General features: G+C 40.3%; 1 protein-coding gene across 1 annotated transcript; it reads left to right on the forward strand.

Annotated features, from left to right (window-relative positions):
- The first annotated feature begins 2,709 nt into the window (after positions 1-2,709).
- On the forward strand, positions 2,710-13,485 carry LSMEM1 (leucine rich single-pass membrane protein 1). Its single transcript, XM_053608976.1, has 4 exons — positions 2,710-3,207; positions 6,592-6,723; positions 8,721-8,849; positions 12,908-13,485. The coding sequence occupies exons 2-4, from the start codon at positions 6,597-6,599 to the stop codon at positions 13,036-13,038; spliced, it is 387 nt and encodes a 128-aa protein (XP_053464951.1). The 5' UTR covers positions 2,710-3,207; positions 6,592-6,596; the 3' UTR covers positions 13,039-13,485.
- The last annotated feature ends 4,188 nt before the right edge of the window (positions 13,486-17,673 follow it).

A 17,673-nucleotide genomic window follows, 5' to 3' on the forward strand; every position in this document is an offset into this window, starting at 1 on the left:
GGTAAGAATCATGGGCTTGTTTCTTTATGGAGTCACTGTTGCTGAGTTCCGTCCTTCCTACAGTACAATGGAAAACAGAGTTGGAATCTAGAATTTGGATTTGTGTGTTGTCACTTTGTCATGTTCCAAGTGGGTCAGTGGGTTCTGACCATGGAAAAGAAATAGCAAATAGCAAGTTTATCTAAATGTGCAACTTCATATATGTATACAGAATTTTAAATAAAAGTAAATTTGTATTAAAGTGTTTAGTGCATAGTTTAATAGTACTTGAAGGCTTATAAGGAAGAAAGCCCCATCCTCCATCCTTTCCCATCCTCAGTCCCATCCCAGGAGAAAGTCAGCCTTCAGTTTTTTTCTAGCTCCTTGGTGTTAGGAGTTCTAAATAGTATGCTCATGCAGCTATTTCTGTTTGTTATTTTTATTTTTATTTATTTTATTGTTAAATCATAGCTCTGTACATTAGTGCAATCAAGGGGTACAATGTGCTGGTTTCATATACAATCTGAAATATTCTCATCAAACTGTTCAATGTAGCCTTCATGGCATTTTCTTAGTTATTTGTCAACTGCTTATTAAGACAGGTGAAGACTTCTTTCCTTTGCCATCCTTCTAATATTTTCTTGGTTAAGTCTGCATCATTGTTTGCATTATTTGATTATATTTTTATGTTGACTGCATCTATATTTTGATTCTCATAACATTTTTGTCTTAGAGCTAATTGTTTTACTTTTTGGACTTATGTGCACATCACTAATTCTTCCCAAATGTTCCCAAAGAATCCCCAAATTGGGAATTTTTGAAAATTTTAATTGACAAACGATGGTATTCAAATTCAGGATTTGAAGGTATTGCTCTATTACCTTCTGATAAGCAAAATCTTGAGATAGCTGGTGCAATTTCTATTTGTTTTCCCAAAATATCGTCCATAGTGTTATACTTTGCTTTGGTGGGCTTGGAAAAAAAAATATATATATATATTTTTTTGAAAATATTTTTAAGTTATAAATCTCCCACTCACCTCTAGTCATTTTCTTTGTTTTGGAACTCTGAAGATAGTGGAGCTCCTAATTGAGACTTATTATTTTTCTTTCTGGGAAATTTTCTTAACATGATTTTTCAAGCTTTATTGCATTTTACTTTTGGCTAACATTAAATTACCTACCTGTATTTAGCTTCGCGTGTCACTGTTGCCTCTAAATCTAGGCCTGCCTGAATTCGGCAGGGCTGGCCAGCTCACCCTTACTGAGGACAGCCCTGTTTGTTCAATACATTTGTTGAGCTTACTGTTTCTTTCCATTTTCATTCTTGTGGCTTTGTGTTTTTTATTCCTATTGACTTTTTACTGGGGTTTAGGGGAGAAAGAGAAGAATATTAATCTGCATATTGAATTTATGCAGGGATGACTTTTTTGTTCAGGAAATGCATGGGTAAGTGCTGGACAAGGCTTCACGGGGATTAAATGTATAAGAATGTTTGGATTTTCTTGAAAGTAGTAAAATATGTGACAAATCATTTCATTGCTTGTTTCTTGGTTAATCTTGCTGGTTTGAAGGAATTTGATATGGTCCCTGTCCAATTTATTTTTCCCAACATGAATTTTGAGGCATTCAATATCTGTGACTCAAGTCTTTGATTACAGTTTCCTGGGAGGGACGCCCTGAGATATAACATTTGAAAGAAAACGCAAGAAATGCTTGAAAATGTCCCCAGATTAAACAATTCATGGTAGACTATTTTTTTCTTTGACTCAAATCTTGTAGCCTTTCAGTTACCTGATAGTTAAAATGAAGTAAGTTGTCTGGCTTTTTTCTTAGGTGGTTTTCCACACGTCTAACTGGTGGAAAGCCAGTCTCATCTGCCTGACTGGTTGTAGTTGAGTTCAGACTTTGATGTGAGATTTGGGTTTAATTCTCATCTCTGCTACTTATAGTCTTAATTTTCCTCATCTCTGATGGGAGATTCATATGTCACAGTTATAAGGTTATAAGAGAGGAAAAACATAGTAAATGATTTAAAAAAAAGGCGGGGGAGGCATTCTATTTCTTGAAAGGATAGATGATTTAAGACAGGTACAATAGTTAGGAGATTTTTTTAAATTGGGCATGCTAAAATCGCTAATGTGAGCATTTTATTTTTCAGAGAAATTTTGCATTGCTTTTTAATGCATAGTATGTTTCTGAACTGGTCCTTGGATCTACATGATTCTTTTCTCAAAATTTTGTGGAGCACGTTTTAATTTCAAGGATGAATAATGTCCATCTACATGTGGCCACAAAAAGGATAACAAAGGACATTATCTATTTACAACCGAAGCCTGCGTATCCTGCCGGGATACCGCTGTGATCTGGAACCCCAGGGCTTGAGTGGTCTCAGATCTCATCACTGTAGCATCTCATACGTACACCAGAGGGCAGGAGCTCCTTGGCATGTTTACGAGGGGACCACGTAAGCGAAAGGCTGACATTCCTGAGACAGAGAAAGTGCAAAAACTCAGAATAAAGCCATTGAAAAGGAAAGGCTGATGAAATGAAGTGCTTCCCTCCCCTGCAGTCCGTAGCCACTCGCAGTCTCCCACTCACAACTGCTTTTTGTAGCTACTGGAAGCCTCAGGAGTCTGACTTGCCAATCATCTGAGCTGTGACCTCACAGCTGGCTTGGGTTCCTGTTTACTGCAGTTCTCTGGCTGGTCTGGAGCCCTTACAGGTTGGTCTGTCTTCTCAGTGGCAGCTCCTGCCTGCTGCAGGATGTTTATATATGGGAGCACTGTGGCAGAGTGCTGGAAATGTGGTGTCAGCTTACACAGCTGCGTCACCTATAAGGACAGTGACTTCAGTCAGATAAGGACCTCATGGGTATCAACTAAATCAGGGCATGATTTTTTTTTTTTTTTTTTGTCATTGTTTTCTTTTTAAAGCATAGTTTCAGTAATATATTTCAACCTTAAGGCATTATGAAAAAACTCACTATTTGGAATCCTATCCTGCTTGGCTAAATTAACACTAAATATAGACCAACAACAGTTTCATGCTGGGGTTTATGGCCTTCATAGGAACACTTTTGTACTGAAGGAAGGCAAAGAAAGAACTACAGAATTTGTAGAAAATTTTTGTTGTAGTTGCTCCTGAATAATTAGAGTTTTTTTGTTTTGTTTTGTTTTTTTTTTTGTTTGTTTTTCCTGGTAACCTACCAGTCAAAGCTCACATTTTTGTAAGTAATTTGCATGCTATTTCTCTACTGAGACTAAATTATGATTCTTGAGTCCGGGGAAGCTTTGTTGCATGTGCTCTGTGCTTTTAACTTTTATTGAAATTATTTAGACTTGATTTTAAAAATTAATTCCTAAGTGTAAAGAGACATTGGTTTCTGAAATGAAATCAAAGAACAAATTACCATGACTTATTCAATAAAGCTTCTTATTAGCTTTGAACTAAGCCTTACTATAACAATTCTGGTTTTGTGGCAAGCAATACAGTTGTGAGTTATTTCTATGGTTTGATACCAAGCCCTTGTGGGGAAAAAGCACAAAGCAATTTTTCATGGATAACTAATCTTCATTTGTCAGAATAAAGATAGTTGCCAAAGAATTCTTAAATGACAACAAGAATCAGCTGGTAGAGGAAAATGAAATTACTTACATGTTTCAGCTCTAGGTGTTACAAAGGTTTCTGTTAAAAGGATGCTTTAGCCAATCTTGGTGAATAAGCAGATTTGCACACGGAGTTGGGAAGGAGGATTAAGTCAGTGTGATGCGGAATTGCTAGTAACGCTGGCTTCTCCAGCTTTGCTGGTTGTTCCTGGATGCCAAATATAGTAACCACTGGGTGTCAAGCAGCTGTGGGTCCTGGTGTGAGGGCCATGTGTTCCTGTATCCATCCATTTACTAGCAGACTCATGAGTCATTTGCAAGCTCTTAGAAGCTTTGAAAAACACCCAACTCTGTTTTCTCTACTAGTTATTTATTTTACATTTGCATGTTGCAATCCATTTTAAAATATACTGAAACGGCATATGTTTGCTCTGTGACTTCACTCTAAAGAAGAATTTTCTTTCAGATCACTTCATAGCCCACTCTAACTTGTTGCCTTAGTTCTTTCGGAGTGACCTTTTGAGTAGGGAGCAAGGCCACTAATTTGGAGATTTTATTAGCTGTACTCTTAAGTCAGTTTTTGTGGCTGTGATCTTCTAGCTGGTTCTCTACTTTGCAAACACTGAGTAAATCTCCATGAGGTTTTAGCAATGGCAGTTACATTCCTGAAGGGGAAGCGACAGCTCACGGATATTAACTCAGAGATCCATAAACAAACCAGTGTTAGTCACCAAGCCTAAAATAGAAGCTGTGTTTGAACCATGATCTTAGGATGTGACCCATACAACCTTTATTCCTGGCCAAATATAGTATAAAGAGATGATAAGATATGAAACACTTGTGGAAGAATTGCTTTGAAATCTGCAGCCATGTATCAGCAGTGCTTTTGGGCCTGGGTTTTATCTGTAAAAGGATTTAGCTTTGATCTCTAAGGCCTTTCACTCTATTTTCTGCTGCTTTTTTTCTGTCAAGCCATTGTTCTATTGTTCTATCAAGTCATTTCCTTAGAAATGCTCCATGAAGTATATTTGGAGTTCATTATTTATTATCAGTATTAATATTTACTATCCATATTTAAAGTGTCTTATCTGAAATACTCAGGGAATTGTGTGTTTTTGTTAATTACATTTCAGGATAACTGAAATACTTTTTAGCTTTAAGTCTGAAAAAGTTATAATCAGTTCATGACTTTTCAAGCTCTTTGCTTTTCTTAGCTAGGTTCCTGGGAGCACGTTTTTCACAAATAAAGTAGGTTTTAGATGTTACTGGGAAATTGCTGGTTCTTAATATTCTAGAGTACTGTTTAAGCTGTTTAGTAGACGGGCTGATAATGTTTTTTCACATCTTCTATAGGTGTATACTTTTTTTTTAATTTAGTTTTTCTGAACTCCAATTATATTTCTCTTCATTCTGTTGCTAGATGTTAAAGGAAATTTAACAAATGGTAACAGGAAGTAAGTAATGTGTTCCTACATACAGGCAAGCACAATATTTGTTACATGGACTTCACTGGAGTCCAGATAGAAAGCACATGAGATTTTTACCCTCTATCTTATTTCTGCTTGTATACTTAGTAACTGCCCCCAATTCTTTTGAAAGTAGATTTAAATCCTTAACTAAGTATTATTGATGTTCCAACTTAACCTATGTCACTGGCTTCTAAACCAGGCATTTGAAAAGTTGGATTGGTCCCTACCCTAAGGAGTTAGGTCTAGTGAGAAAGTCAGATGTAAGCGAACAAATGCAACAAAGTACTACAGATGTTCTGTTGGAGAATACACGGGATGCAGCAAAGGCAGAAAGACAGGGCTTGGTTCTCTCTATTCTTAAGGGAGGTGATGTTTGAGTTGAGTCTTGAGAGAGGATTTGGAAGGGGCATATGGAACCAAAAGGCAGCATAAGGGAAGACCCAGTGAACACCAGGCAAAAGGCCGGCTGGGTCTAGATCTGCTCCAGCCCAATGTGTGATTGGGCATTTTTCTTGCTGAGCTTCCATTTCCTCGTTTGTAGAAAGATTGGGGGCTAGACTACAGCAGGCCTAACATCCTTTCTAGATCAAAAAATTGGCTATCACTATTAGACTCATGTTTGAAAAGAGATAATCATGAAAGAAAGCTTTTGTAAGTATCGAAATTAGTCTTCCTAGATCCTTCTTTACACATAATTAAATGGCCACAGGTTCTCGGTTATGCTCAAGACACATCTCAATGTGGGTCTTCTTAATCTCTTCAGGGTTTTCAGTGTTGCTTGAAGTTGTGTTATCCTTAGAAAATATTTCCTTTAATGTAAACTTAAATTTAAAAAATATTTATTAACTGAGTGCACTTTAAGGGCAGATGGAAGAGACCTCAGAGGTCCTAGAGTGTAGCAAAATTCCTCTTCATAGCATTTAAGTTTGCTAAGATTTTATCCTGGGGACTCACAGCCAGCATCTAATGGCTGAAGACAACATGTGAGGGTAAGGATTCATGTGCCAAAATTGCAATTCTGTATTAAAGCCTCAATTAGAGGCTTTAATTGCAGTATCCTCTTCTTTCATGAAGAATCTTTATGGCCACAGGCTGACTAGCTTAACTCTGTCTTTCTATGTATTTATATTTAGTCTTCTTGCACAAAGGATTTGAGGCATCTCGCCAGAATATGAACAATGTAGTAAAATGGAAAAATTTAAAACTCAATTACAAAATAATTGAAAATGTAGGCATAATTGAGGAAACCAAAGAGCGTGTGCAGATACAGGGTATAAACAGTAATTCCTAATTGGGCTACACATTCCACCCCGAACTTCCTGGCAAACAAAGCAAAAAGAATAATTGTGAAGTTGTGCACAAAAGGAAATATTTTCTTCTGGATAAGTAAAGCTTTTCTAGATCCCTAGCTGAAAAAAAAAGTGTATTTGTGAGCAGTTCCTTGCATGCCTGGTGGGCTTCCTATGGGCTGTGGTTCTTAGCAGGTTGAGCTCCTTAGCCCAGCCTCTTGTTTTTCACATCAGTGTTTTCTTCCAGGGACAATGAACCATTCTTCCCAGGACACTGGCTCTGGTGGCATTTATGAAGATGGAAAGCTTTATGTTGTGGATTCCATAAATGACTTAAACAAACTGAATCTCTATCCTGCTGGACCTCAGCACGTGTTCCGTACGTGTGCCTAGGAAGGCATGGCAGCCCTTCCTAGCTCCTGGGCTGTCTAGAAATAGCAAATGGCAATGCGGATGTGCGGGTATGGTAGGGTAGAGTGGGCACAGCTTGCCACTGGAAATGCTGCTTGTTGCTAGGCATGTTTTTTTTTTTTTTTTTGTAGAGACAGAGTCTCACTGTACCGCCCTTGGTAGAGTGCAGTGGCGTTACACGGCTCACAGCAACCTCTAACTCTTGGGCTTACGCGATTCTCTTGCCTCAGCCTCCCGAGTAGCTGGGACTACAGGCGCCCGCCACAACGCCCGGCTATTTTTTTGTTGCAGTTTGGCCGGGGCTGGGTTTGAACCCGCCACCCTCGGCATATGGGGCCGGCGTCCTACTCACTGAGCCACAGGCGCCGCCTGCTAGGCATGTTTTGATTTTGTCCTCTGAATACTTGACAGATTTGGGGCTTTCTTGGCTTCTAAACAAGATTTGAACTCTTATCTTCAAAAATTCTAAGAATCTCAACCAGTCTGGCCAGGGAGGAAAGATAAATTAAAGACAAAAAAAGTGCTGAGATGATCCTGTGGAGTTTCTGTCCTGGAAGGGCTGGCGCCTTACAGACCTGGACTCTACTCAGCCTTCTGGTGGCCACAGCTGGGCCCCCAATGATGCCCACTTTTCTGAAGAGGCCTCATTTTAGAGTGTATGCTGAGAAAATGCTCAACACATTCATCTAGTTCTTTGAAAATCATTAAAATTCTATTGGGGAAGAAAGTCAACTTCATTTTTTACTTACCAATCACAAATTGTCTAATTAAAGGGCTAGAAAGAGGAGCAAGGGAAGCAAAACAAAATCTACTGCATGCTAAATGTCTATTTTGCCCCCTAAATATTATAAATGAGTTCTATCAGACCATTCAGAGCCCTACCATTTCCAGCTTAAATGCTGACCTTCAAACACCTGTGCTATTAGCCATTTGCCATTTTTTTCCTCTATGCATCTAAATTTACTGTCCCAATTTTATCTCTATTGTTCTCCTTATAAATCCTTTCTGAGTTTTTGCTTCATTTTAATAAGTTCAGATTTTCACCCGTTTTTATTGCAGTCATTCTCAAGAAAAGTAGATGTTTGGGTGTCAATCTGTGCTGTTGCTTTGACGAGGAGGCAATACTGTTGAGGGGTGACATAGGACTCACTCCCACAGCATGGGGCACGAGCTACCCATCCAGCCAGAATGAAGGAGCTCAGTGTGTGGATCAATTCCAAGTAGGACAGCATACAAAAAGTAATTCAGCAGTCTCCACCACCGCAGGCTTTCATTATTCATTATTTAATTTCACCCGGTAGGCAGCTAGACTTACAAAGTGGTGACACATGCAGACAATTCATGGTTTGGGTGAACCAAGCTGTTCTTTAAAAGTCGTTGCATTCTCAGTTCCACCACAAAACATTTAAAAGAACCTTGTTTCCAGAGCACCCTGAGGACAGATTTAAGAAACCAAAACGTATCAGGGCCACTTTTTTTTTAAATGGATGTAGGCATAACCGATTATTCCTTTAATAAAAGGAATTTCAGGGAGGTATTCCAGAGTGTTCAGTTCAATCTTCCGCCCAAGGCAGGTTCCCCACACCCAGCTCTTCCACCCCTGTGTTACTTTGGGAAAAGGGCATGAGACCCTCCATCAGTTTTCCCCTTTATCTTCCTTCTCACCTCAAAGAAAAATCCAGGTCCTGATTACTTTAGGACTAGCACGGTCTTCAAAGAATTTTCCAAACAGGTCCAAGGAGATAGCTTAACTCTGCTTATTTCTCTAATGCCAATAAAAAAGAAGGCGAATCACTCACCAATTGATCTCAGCCCAAAGACATTTCTAAAGCCTAAGTCACTTTCCAGGGTTGTCAGAAGGAATGGGGTGTGTCTGTAGCACGTCTCAAATAGGGGGTACTGTGCAGTTCTGAGGACAAGTCGTATGCTCAGGAGTTTTTGTTGTTTTTTTGTTTTGTACATTAGCTCTAGAGGAGAAAATCCCAGTCCTGGGCACAAACTCAGGAAGTGGAAGCAGGAATCTATATTTTGTGGGGCTGCTAATTATGCTGATTGTCAGCTTGGTCCTGGTTTCCTTCGTGATAGTTCTAATAAGTAAGTACCACTGGCAGGTATGTACTTCTTAGCTGGTTAGTTAACTTGTATGTACTTCTTAGCTGGTTAGTTAACTTGTACGTACTTCTTTAGCTAGTTAGTTAACTTGCGTGTACTTCTTAGCTGGTTAGTTAACTTGCATGTACTTCTTAGCTGGTTAGTTAACTTGTACGTACTTCTTTAGCTGGTTAGTTAACTTGCGTGTACTTCTTAGCTGGTTAGTTAACTTGCATGTACTTCTTAGCTGGTTAGTTAACTTGTACGTACTTCTTTAGCTAGTTAGTTAACTTGCGTGTACTTCTTAGCTGGTTAGTTAACTTATACGTACTTCTTTAGCTAGTTAGTTAACTTGTGTGTACTTCTTAGCTAGTTAGTTAACTTGTATGTACTTCTTAGCTGGTTAGTTAACTTGCATGTACTTCTTAGCTGGTTAGTTAACTTGTACGTACTTCTTTAGCTAGTTAGTTAATTTGTGTGTACTTCTTAGCTGGTTAGTTAACTTGTATGTACTTCTTAGCTGGTTAGTTAACTTTGCTCCTGGAATGAGTCCATGCTTTCTGGTGATCAGTACAGGCGGAGGGAGAAGGAAGGCCTAAGTGAACTCCACTGGCCTGGGACAGTGTTCCTGGGGCATAGGGGAAGCCCACGGTGACATAAAACATTTGACACTGTGGAAGCCCACGGTGTCAAAAGTTCATGAACATGTATGTTAAATATTTCTACAGTGCTTTGATTTCTCACTTGGAGCCTCTAGCTACCAAATAGTAACCAACTGATTCTAGTTAGTTCTAGGTTTTCTTTAGCCAATGCATAGATTTTTCCCATTAAATTAGGTCACCTTGAGAGTTCAAACTGCCTCCTGGATTTTATCACAGAAATCAATTAGAACTACACCTGAGGCTTGTGCATGGCCTTAGCAACAGTGTTGGGAAAGACCCCAGGGTGGCTTCTTTTCCGTTTGACCCTGTCCAGGCTGGTGGCCTGTTCCTAGCCTGGGCCATGTATGCTATGTCCTTGAGTGGTGACTTGGGCTTCCCCACACCAGCTCCTCAGCCAGGAGATCCTCTGATCTGCACCCCACTCTCTGATGCTGGTGTGGGGAAGGGTTCTGTCCACCTGTGATGCCACCCCCGTCCTTATGTGTGTTGTCTCCTCCTGCTGAGTCCACCAGTTTCCTCTCTTGTCTGGAATTAGATCAGTTCTTTCCCAGACGGCATAAGAGCAGAGGGGGATTCAGGGTAGGGTCAGATTTGGCACCTTTTGCCTGGCTTCACTGCATCTTATGCCTTATATATAGCCTTCAGAATTCTAAATAACCAGTGGAGCCCCTGTCTTTGAAAGGGCTCTAATTCTTTTTTTTTTTTCAGTTTTTGGCCGGGGCTGAGTTTGAACCCACCACCTCTGGCATATGGGGCCAGCGCCGTACTCCTTTTGAGTCACAGGAGCCACCCTGAAAGGGCTCTAATTTAATCTCATGCAGGATTAGGGGAGGTAAAGGAGGGCAGAGTGCCTGACTCTTTCACCACTTCTAACCCTTTTCTTGCCCTAGAGACTCCTTCTTCCCTTCTGCTGGAAGGCCTTCACCTAGCTTGGGACATGGGGTTTGGACCTGGGAGGAAAGAGTGATGTTTAATTGTTTTTCCCGCACCCAGTGGGAAAGCTGATGCCCCTTTGCTCTTAGAAGCTAACACGTGAACTATCCTTACATTAATTGTGGGCTTGCATCTGACTCTCAAGATACAAGGGGGAATGTTGGCCACTGAACCTGCAAGGCCAGAAAGGACAAGTGGATTAGTGTTCTGAGACATCCAACATAAATCAGGGCTCTGAGGTCATTACCCCATGCGCGCCTGGGGTAATGTTTGAGCTAAACTTATTAGGAAACTTTAGGCAAATGTACGAACATGAGTAAACTCCTCAAAATTCTCCTTTGTTTAAAAAGAGTTTCTCATTTTTCCTTTCCAAGTTTCCACAAGGTATCAGCATAATGCTCTGTTCCGGAGGCTGATAAGTAGTAGTAAGATTAAGGGAAGCGATAATAACAGGCGCTATGTATTTGATGTTTACTCCGTCCCCAGGCATTGTGTAAGTACTTGATGTCTATTTCCTCACAACCTCATAACAACTCAGTCAGTCCTGAAACTGGGGCTTAGAGAGACATATTAATGTGTCCAAGGTCAAGTTGCTAGTAAGTGCCAAATCAGGGCTCAAAGACACACTGAGTGACATCAAATACCATGCACTCTGTCAACATAGTCATATTCCTCATGTACAAACAATGTGTTTTATATTGGCTTCACATGTTTTCTATTGAGGACAAAGTCATATTACACAAGAGAAAGGTGATATGAATAAAGAAGAATGTCTTTTTATGGACAATTGCTCTGTTCCAGACACATTAAATTCATTATCTTCAATCCTTACTCTATCCCTTTAGGTAGTGTCTAATATCTTTATTTTACTGTAGAAAGACCCAGGCCCAGGGAGTTTACTTCTCTATGTTCACCTGGAGGCAGACCCGGCTCCAGAGTGCCTGGGTGCTCCGCTGCCTGCATTGAATAATAAAGCCTGCTGTGGTGCTCCTGTGAACCTTACCCAAGCTAGATAGAGTTACCACAGGCATCTGTAAATGAACTTGACTGACCTGTACTCACTTTTAACAGGGAAACTGTTTTGCTGTCAATGGGATTCAGTGCAAGAACTTATACTCTTTATAATGCCGGCATTTTTACAAAAGAGAAGTAAGACTATTTTACACTGATTGCATTCTTATTAAACTGTTGGGCCTCATGCTTTGGTCATAATTTCTGTCCTAAAGAGGAATAAGGGACAGCAAAAATAGGTAACTCTGGGCTTGGCACCTGTAGCTTAAGTGGCTAAGGCACCAGCCATATGCACCGGAACTGTTGGGTTCGAATCCAGCCCCGGCCTGCCAAACAACAATGACAACTACAACCAAAAAATAGCCAGGCATTGTGGCAGGGCCTGTAGTCCCAGCTACTTGGGAGGCGGAGGCAAGAGAATTGCTTAAGCCCGGGAGTTGGAGGTTGCTGTGAGCTGTGACGCCACAGCACTCTACCCAGGGTGACAGCTTGAGTTTCTGTCTCAAAAACAAAACAAAACAAAACATAACATAACTCTGGATGCCTGTCTTCCCTTGGTGGCATTTTTGAGTGGCCACATGGTATATGCTACTGAACACTAGTTCCATGGGATGGTAAGCGTTGCCTTAAGGAGGGAAAAAAGGGCTCTGTGGTCAAATGAGTTTACAAACTGTTGGCTTGGATAATGCTCAAGGTGTTTCTTCTTGTGAATCTCCAAGAAGTAAATTAGTATAAAAATTTGTCCTAAATTTTTAATAGATGGAACCCTTTTTATTTTCATGGAATTGATTTTGAGATTAGTGAACAGCAGATGTAGGCAAACGGTGTTGCCACTTCGTTCTGGGTTTGACTGATGTGGGAGGTTCCCAAGAGAAGAAATATCATCATATGTTACAGATTTTTTCCTACACGTCATGGATTTAAAAGTTTCACACTTTTTCTCTGCCTAGCTCTGCAGCAAAACTCAATTAAGACCATTGTTTCATGTTTTTGGCCATATTTCATCTAACAATGTTTCAGATGTAAGGAAAAAGTAACTGTTGGGTCACCAGTTGGAGTTGAACCTCTAACATGTACTTAACCTTCTCATGTTTATTAGCTAAGCCCAGTAGCATGATGCCAACACTTTTAGTTCCTGAAAGATACCTTAAAAAAAAAAAAAAAACTTGCCTGCAATTGAAATGATAAGGAGTTCAAATATAAAGTACTAATTTTGCACTGCATTTCTTGAAAATGTTAACTCTGATAAACAGATCTCAAAGTGTTGCCTTTGCTTGATAGGCAACTTCAGTCTTCACCAACTTCTACCCTGGGTTTCTGGGATGTGTGGATATTAGAACAGGGGTTTTGCCAAGAGTGTCTTGTAACACTTGGCTGAGCACCACCATAGGGCTCTGACTAGTCCCAGCGGAACACACTGGGAACCCAGGTAACAGTCTGTTTTCCATTTTGAAGTTCAAACTGGAAACAAGATGGATGACGTGTCAAGAAGACTAATGGCTGAGGGAAAGGACATAGACGACCTTAAGAAAATCAACAACATGATCGTAAAGCGGCTCAACCAACTGGATTCTGCACAGAACTGAAGAAGTGATTTTCCAAGAGCACCTTTACTTGGAGTGTACTGGGTTAAGAATTGAGAAAGCGCATTTTTTTAGGCCGCAGACTATCTGATGAGAGAACCTAGCCCTGGGGCTGCGTTCTGCATCCCTGGAGGTGGTGGTTTGAGACAGTAGCTCAAAGGGCCAGTGGGTCTCAGCTCCATTTTCCAGTAAGGTGCTTCAACTTTAAGGGGGTTCAGGGCAGGTGGTTAGCAAGGTGAAGAATCCATAGAAAGAAGAGAATTTGGCTATGTACTTATAACTTCTCTTTCAAAAGAAGCTTTGTCACCAGAACACATTCACCATGCCAATGAGGCTAATGGCACATCAGGCACCTTACAAATTCCCGTGAAAGCCTGAGGAATGCCCTGAATTTTATGTGTTGAAGGGAACCAGGTGATCATTCTTTTCAATAAAAGCGATTCTGCTCCAGGTGACAGATTTGGACTCTGTTTCCCCGGGTGGGTGGGCTTCTTCCTGCCAGTGTTTGCTGGTGGGAAACATGAGTAGTAGTTATGCGCATGTGGTGGGGCCCTGAGGTCACAGGAGAAAGCCTAATTAATTAATTAAAATGCTTATTGAACTTCTGCTCTGCAAATTACCCTACTCTAGAGAAGCTTACATTCGAGGGTGAAACAAAGGAGATGTATGGTTTTATATAATTAGATAAGTTCCATTTACTTTGTTTCTTGTGGAAAAAAAATTCTTCCGTGCCCTGCTGATTAATTTGGAAGAAATCTGATAGGCTTGCCATTGTTAAACTACAGTAGGAAATTGAGTATTTGGAATATCTGGAAACTGCCTGGTTCCAGCACAAAAAATAAGACACACAATATATGACATAAGATATGTTTTGAAATAAATGAAGTTTAAAAAGCATATGAATCTTAGGAAATCTTTTATTTAACATATTGTACAAGTTAATTGAAGAATGTAATTGGATTCTATTATGTCAGGGGGAGTAAAAACTATTCGGTTTAACTTCAAAATGAAACAGAACACATTTTATAGCAATAAATAGTTAATGAAATAAATATAAGACATTTGACTTACCCTATTTTGCATTCAAAAAAATTTTGCATTGTATACTTTTCTTAAAACTGATAGAATATTTTTAAACCCCCAAATTTGCATTTACTGAAAAATTCTTTTTTACCTGAATAGAATGCAGCGAAAATTATTTGTCATCTGGATCTGTTGTAAAATCACTTTACAGACTACTGAGGATCTGATGCAACAATTCATTTAAAAATATCAATTTCTTTACTTTCTGTTTGCTCTTATTATACTTCCCCCCCTTTCTACCTACAGAGTGGATATATTTCTTAGTCAGCAATAAATGATGTTTATCCCAAGACATTTACGATGTTTACAACATGACGTGTGTCTGATAAATTATTTTATCCATCTTTTGGGATTCTTCCTATATTACACAAAGGCATAGTGACACCTCTGACCCTCATAGCCTGCAAAACTCCGGTCATCACAGCTCTGGGTATTTGGATTCACAAATTAACAACTTCCACTGAATGCGTTTAAGAAGCATTGGCTGGCTGCATGTAGCTGACGGCAGTCAAATACGGTGCTTAAGAACAAATCTTGGTGCCACCGATGACTGTCACTTTGGGGAAATTAACCTCTTTAATTTTTTATCCGTAAACTTAGATTACTATAAAATCTATTTCACAGTATTATTGTGAGGCGTAAAAGAAGTGATGAATGTAAAGGACAGAACAGTGTCAGACAAAGTACTTAGGAAATGCTAATGGTTATTATTGTTAATAACCCACTACATTTAAACCTCTACTAGTGGGGACTAAGGGTCAAAATGTTTTTCATTTTTACTGTTTAAGATCATGGCATCCTGATCTCATCTGACAGAGTGGGTTGAGTCTTTTAGCAAAATTATCCCTTGCCTTATGGCACAAGAGGCAATCACTGTGAGCTGATTGGTTTTTTCTTTTCCAAATGATCTAGTCCAAAGAACATAAGGATACACATCCTTCCTGCCAGGGAATCTGTCTACCCTGGGGACTTGGCCCCAGGTGCAGGGGTCAGAGGGAGCTGGGACACTGAAAGTAAGGCAGTGGAGGGGCTCAAGGACTGGAAGGGTGGCTGAGTGAGATGTGTCCTGATAGAAGAAAAGAGAATGTTTTCCACCGTTCTTTGGGCTTTGTATGTGTTCCCAAGAGGCCAGGAGAGATGATTTCTCTGAACTTTACCTGAATGCCCCTCCTAACGTTGCCAGCCAGGACAGGAGGCTCACACACATCTTCTGACCCCAGGTCCAATGCCATTTACTTTCTACCCCAGAAAGGACTTTTCACAGCCCCTCAAGTTGCTCCACTCGGTAACCACCTGTAGGCAAGCCTGGCTCAGCCCTGCACACCACACTCTGCTATGATATGCGGAGGCCACTGGGCCATGAGGTGACCTGGAAGTAGGTGACCCTGGCTTCCCAGTGTGGCCACTGAGCTGTACCTTAGGGACACAGGATTACTTATCTCTCAGTACCTTATTCCTGAGGTTCATCTGGCCAGTACCCTGTCAGGGGGCAGAGTCTTCAAAGTAAGAAAAGAGCAAACCAGGACTATAAAAGTCACATAAAACAATTTCTTGGTTCCAATTTGGCTGTGGAAAAGAAAAGAAGTTTGGTATGTATATCATTTGAACTAACTGAGTTGTCTTGGAATACATTGCACAAGCACAAATTGTGTTTGTTGAAGGAAGACGAGGCCCAATGGAGAGAAAGAGCACCGAAACACCATATTTATAAGAGGAAGGGCTTTATTAACCAGCCAGGAGCTTATGGCATAGAATTCCAAATGGTCGCGCACCCTGACTGCGTTGGTCTTTCCCTTTTTATTGACAGTCAAAAAGTTCCACCCCACAGGAACCCTTCTCATTGGCCAGTTTGAATCAAGTGGGAGATGCTATTCTCGCCCCTACAGAACTACAGGATTTCACAGAACTTGGAAATTTACAAATTCCCAAGAGCTGAGTCACCATGGAGAGGACCCTGCAGGCGTATCCTTGTGGTCTCCTTGAGAAGACCTGTTCTAGACCTCACCCTTCTCGGGCATCCTCTCTCATGTTATAACCCATTTTTATTACTTAGAAAGAAAATTTTAATGGAAACAATCTCTTCTTGAGTCAGTGTATAAAAATAATTTTATCCCAGCTTAAAATAATGAGCCTATTTATATTCAGTAGGGAAGGATGAGCAAAAGAAATAGATGATCAGGAAAGATTGGTAATCTATCCCTTCTGTGAATGAATTTGTCCAAGAGAAACCGTGAAAAGGAGAAAGAGTCTTAGGACTGTGAGCCATCTTTCCTCAGAGTCAGGAAGTACATTAAAAAAAAAAAAAAAAAGGAAAAATGAAAGTTCTTGTTGGAACCTGCATGAACACGTATCTGGTGAAGATAAAGGGCTTCTCAGTAATTTTTTTCATAGAGAAAATATTACTGAAAGATAATTCAACTTCTTATGAAGATGAAAATAATTTTATTTTAAAATTTTCATTAGACAAAGTCCTGTTTTCTTGTTCAGACTGGAGTGCCATGGTGCAATCATAGCTCACTGGAGCCTCAAACTTCTGGGCTCAAGTGATCCTTCAGCCTCAGCCTCCCAAGTATCTGAAAGTACAGATGGGCACCACCATACCTGGCTGATTTTTTTTTTTCATGTTTTTAGAGACAGGGTCTTGTTATGTTGCTCAGTCTGGTCTTAAACTCCTAGTCTTAAGCAATCCTCCTGCCTTGGCTTCTCAAATTGTTGGGATTACAGGTGTGAGCCACTGTGCCTGGCCAAAAAATTATTTTTAAAAAAGTGATGATGAAACAGTACAGAACAAACAATTCAATTTAACAAATGAGTATCAGAAAGCATATACATTGTGCCTAGCAGTGTGGGTCGTGTGGCCCTGTGATGGATGCTACAGAGGACCCAGTAGGAGGCTGAGGGGTAGTTCCTTGTCCAAAGGGCTTCTGATCTGTCATGCGAATAAGACATGAAACCTGAAATAACCGTAACCACAAATCACAGATAACAGTTTCCCAAGGTGCTCATCAAAGTACCACCTAAAAGGCTGGAAAAAACCCCTCTGATTCTTGGAAGCTGGCCCCAGAGACTCTGACTCAGCAAGCACAGGGTGGGACTAGCAATTCACGTTTTTTAGAAAGCAGCTGAGAGAATTCTGGTGCTCCGTTTGAATGACTGGAGAGATAATAGATTTTGAGTACACTTGGGTTGGGATTCTGGTTCTATTTGTGAGCCTTGAGAATGGTCCTCCACTTCCCTTTCTGGATTTTGCTCTAGTATAGGAGGGCACTGCTGGTGAGACTAGGGGAATTGATAGAAAGCCCTTCAGCCTCTGTGTTGTTTACAAGTCACTAAACATTTAAATGAAGTTAAATTGCATATTAAGGAAAGGGGCCATCTTACCATTTGTAGATGTTATTTTGAACCCCCAGGTGACACCAATAATCTGTCTTGTCAAAGAACCCCCAAATGTCTTAAGAAGAACATGCCCACCCCACTTCCTCCCTCACCTTGTTTAATTTTCTCTTTTCCTTTCCCTCCCATCTCTGTACCTCTTTCTCCATTATGCCCCAACCT

Source organism: Nycticebus coucang, chromosome 11, assembly GCF_027406575.1.
Source record: "Nycticebus coucang isolate mNycCou1 chromosome 11, mNycCou1.pri, whole genome shotgun sequence".
NCBI classification, from domain to species: Eukaryota; Metazoa; Chordata; class Mammalia; order Primates; family Lorisidae; genus Nycticebus; species Nycticebus coucang.